The 2500-nt window shown below is 44.8% G+C and overlaps 1 protein-coding gene across 9 annotated transcripts in view; it reads left to right on the top strand.

Annotated features, from left to right (window-relative positions):
- Positions 1-2500, top strand: part of tspan9a (tetraspanin 9a) — a 192311-nt gene that overhangs the window by 172901 nt on the left and 16910 nt on the right. For all 9 annotated transcript variants that reach the window (XM_076301815.1, XM_076301772.1, XM_076301807.1 and 6 more), the window contains one exon: positions 1341-1415. In XM_076301815.1, coding sequence (XP_076157930.1) covers positions 1341-1415 — 75 coding nt within the window. The remainder of the gene's footprint in view (positions 1-1340; positions 1416-2500) is intronic.

Raw genomic sequence — 2500 nt, 5'->3', positions numbered from 1 at the left:
CTATTCAGATTGACACCTGAGGAGTTAAATGTTTGCCTTGATTTGCTTTGATTATCCACAGCTTGAAAACACTAATGCTTTAGTCTGATAACAAAAAAAAAAAAAACAGGCGACAAAGGCTTGAAAGCAAAGTTTACTTATTCAGAGAGACAGAGAGAGAGAGAAACAGAAAGAATTCAGCAGAAATTGCTGAAGTGTGAAGATGTGTATAAAACTCTAGCACTAATGAAGGCAACATCTGCATAACATCAATAGACGTTCCCTCTCTCCCTCCCTCCCTCCTTCTACCTCTCCTCCTCTCCCACCACTCCTTCATTACATCTTTCATAGAGCTGAGTGTTTTCACATACACACACACACACACACACACACACACACACACACACACACACACACACACACACACACACCTCTTACTCTTCTGATATGTCACCCACTCTTTCCGCAACCTTTGAGGTGTTTCAGGTGTGTGTCAGGTGTGTGTGTGTGTGTGTGTGTGTGTGTGTGTGTGTGTGATGTAAGTGTACAAAAATGTGTCCAGACTTTAGCACTGAAGGTCATGCATCAGGCGCTCTACTTTCTTCGTACTTGCCATGGAAGATGAGTTGAAAGACCTGCCTGAGCAATAGAGTGAACTAACACATGCCGACACACACACACACACAGGAACACACACAAGCATATCAGAAAATGAGTGACTCAGACTTTGAGGCAGACAGAGGAAAGAACAAACAGGGCAATCAGTCTAGCCAGACATCCACACACACACACACACACACACACACACACACACACACACACACACACACACACACACACACACACACACACACACACGCTTCCCTATCTATCACTGTCTAAACACTAGACCAAAGAGCACAGAAAAAGGCTGGCCACAGAAAGATTCAATAAACAAATGTCCTGGCTGTTAACATGCTTTTGTATTCTGTAAATGTGATCACGTATGTGCTGTCACATGAAACTCACAGTAATTCTCCCATTCACACACACACACACACACACACACACACACACACACACACACACACACACACACACACACACGGCCAATCATTAAAGCTGTACTGTCAAGGCATGCAGCAAAATATTTATTTGTGATTAACTCAGAGTTTGTGCTCTTTCTTCCTTGTTGTTTGTGCTTCCTTGATGTCTAAATTATCTTTTTCTCTCAATTCAATTAAATTCCATTCTATTTTTAAAAAAAACATTGCCATGAACGTTTCAGTAACATTATTACCAAAGCTTAAGATAAAGCAACAAAACACCATCATAATAGTAACAATCATCTCTCTCTCTCTCTCTATCTGTCTCTTTTTCAGTTCTTTATTGTCTTGCTGGTCATCCTGCTGGCTGAGCTTATATTGCTCACCCTGTTCTTCGTATATTCTGACAAGGTAAGGACCTATCACACACACACACACACACACACACAAACACACACGAGAGAGAGAGACACCCCCCCCCCTCCTATCTCTCAGCATTCACTGATAAATGTCTCACACATGGCTATGTAAGACATGCAATCCCACAAAGGCTTATGCATCTACTTGATGTTTGTTTCCTGTGTCTCCGGAGCTTAAACACTCATCTATCTGACGCACACACACACACACACACACACACACACACACACTCATATTTATACACACCCTGGGGCACACTTCCTGACAACGACCTGAAACAAATGACAAAGCACTATCTGATTACACTGCAGAGATCAGACACACACACACACACACACACACACACAGCGCATGATCTGTAGGCCTTGTCAAAGGCAAGCTAGTCATGTGGAGAGTGGAAAGGTTAAGTGTTTCCCGCTCCAGTTGCCACCCCACAGGTCAAAGGTCAGCCAAGACAATAAAACCCTGATCCCCCAATGCCGACCAGTTGGCCAGGAGCTAATTGGTGTTGAGAGCACTCAATCCACACCCTGGATCTCTCTCTCTCTCTCTCTCTCTCTCTCTCTCTCTCTCTCTCTCTCTCTCTCTCTCTTTCCCTCTCTCTTTCCCCCTCTCCAGGGCTGTTCCCATGCCCTGTGGTGCCCTCTGGGTAGTGTCAGCTGCATGTGTTGGTATGTGAAGCTAGTATATGAACACTGTACAGCCCAGATCAGTAGATTAACCCCTGCTCTGGTGAGCTCACATGCAACCCTGCCCAGGTCAGAGGTTGTCTGTCTGTCTGTCTGTGTGTGTGTGTGTGTGTGTGTGTGTGTGTGTGTGTGTGTGTGTGTGTGTGTGTGTGTGTGTGTGTGTGTGTGTGTGTGTGTGTGTGTGTGTGTGTGTGTGTGTGTGTGTGTGTGTGTGTGTGTGTGTGTGTGTGTGTGTGTGTGTGTGTGTGTGTGTGTGTGTGTGTGTGTGTGTGTGTGTGTGTGTGTGTGTGTGTGTGTGTGTGTGTGTGTGTGTGTGTGTGTGTGTGTGTGTGTGTGTGTGTGTGTCTGTGTGTGTGTATGTGTGTGTGAAATTAAATTATGAGTCTG

This window comes from Alosa pseudoharengus, unplaced genomic scaffold (assembly GCF_046254945.1).
Source record: "Alosa pseudoharengus isolate Yale_2024_CS ecotype anadromous, Long Island Sound unplaced genomic scaffold, YU_APseudo_1.1 YU_APseudo_1.1_scf_10, whole genome shotgun sequence".
Classification (NCBI taxonomy): domain Eukaryota; kingdom Metazoa; phylum Chordata; class Actinopteri; order Clupeiformes; family Clupeidae; genus Alosa; species Alosa pseudoharengus.
The sequence above is the reverse complement of the archived record's forward strand: the minus strand, read 5'-3'. Positions and strand labels throughout refer to the sequence as shown.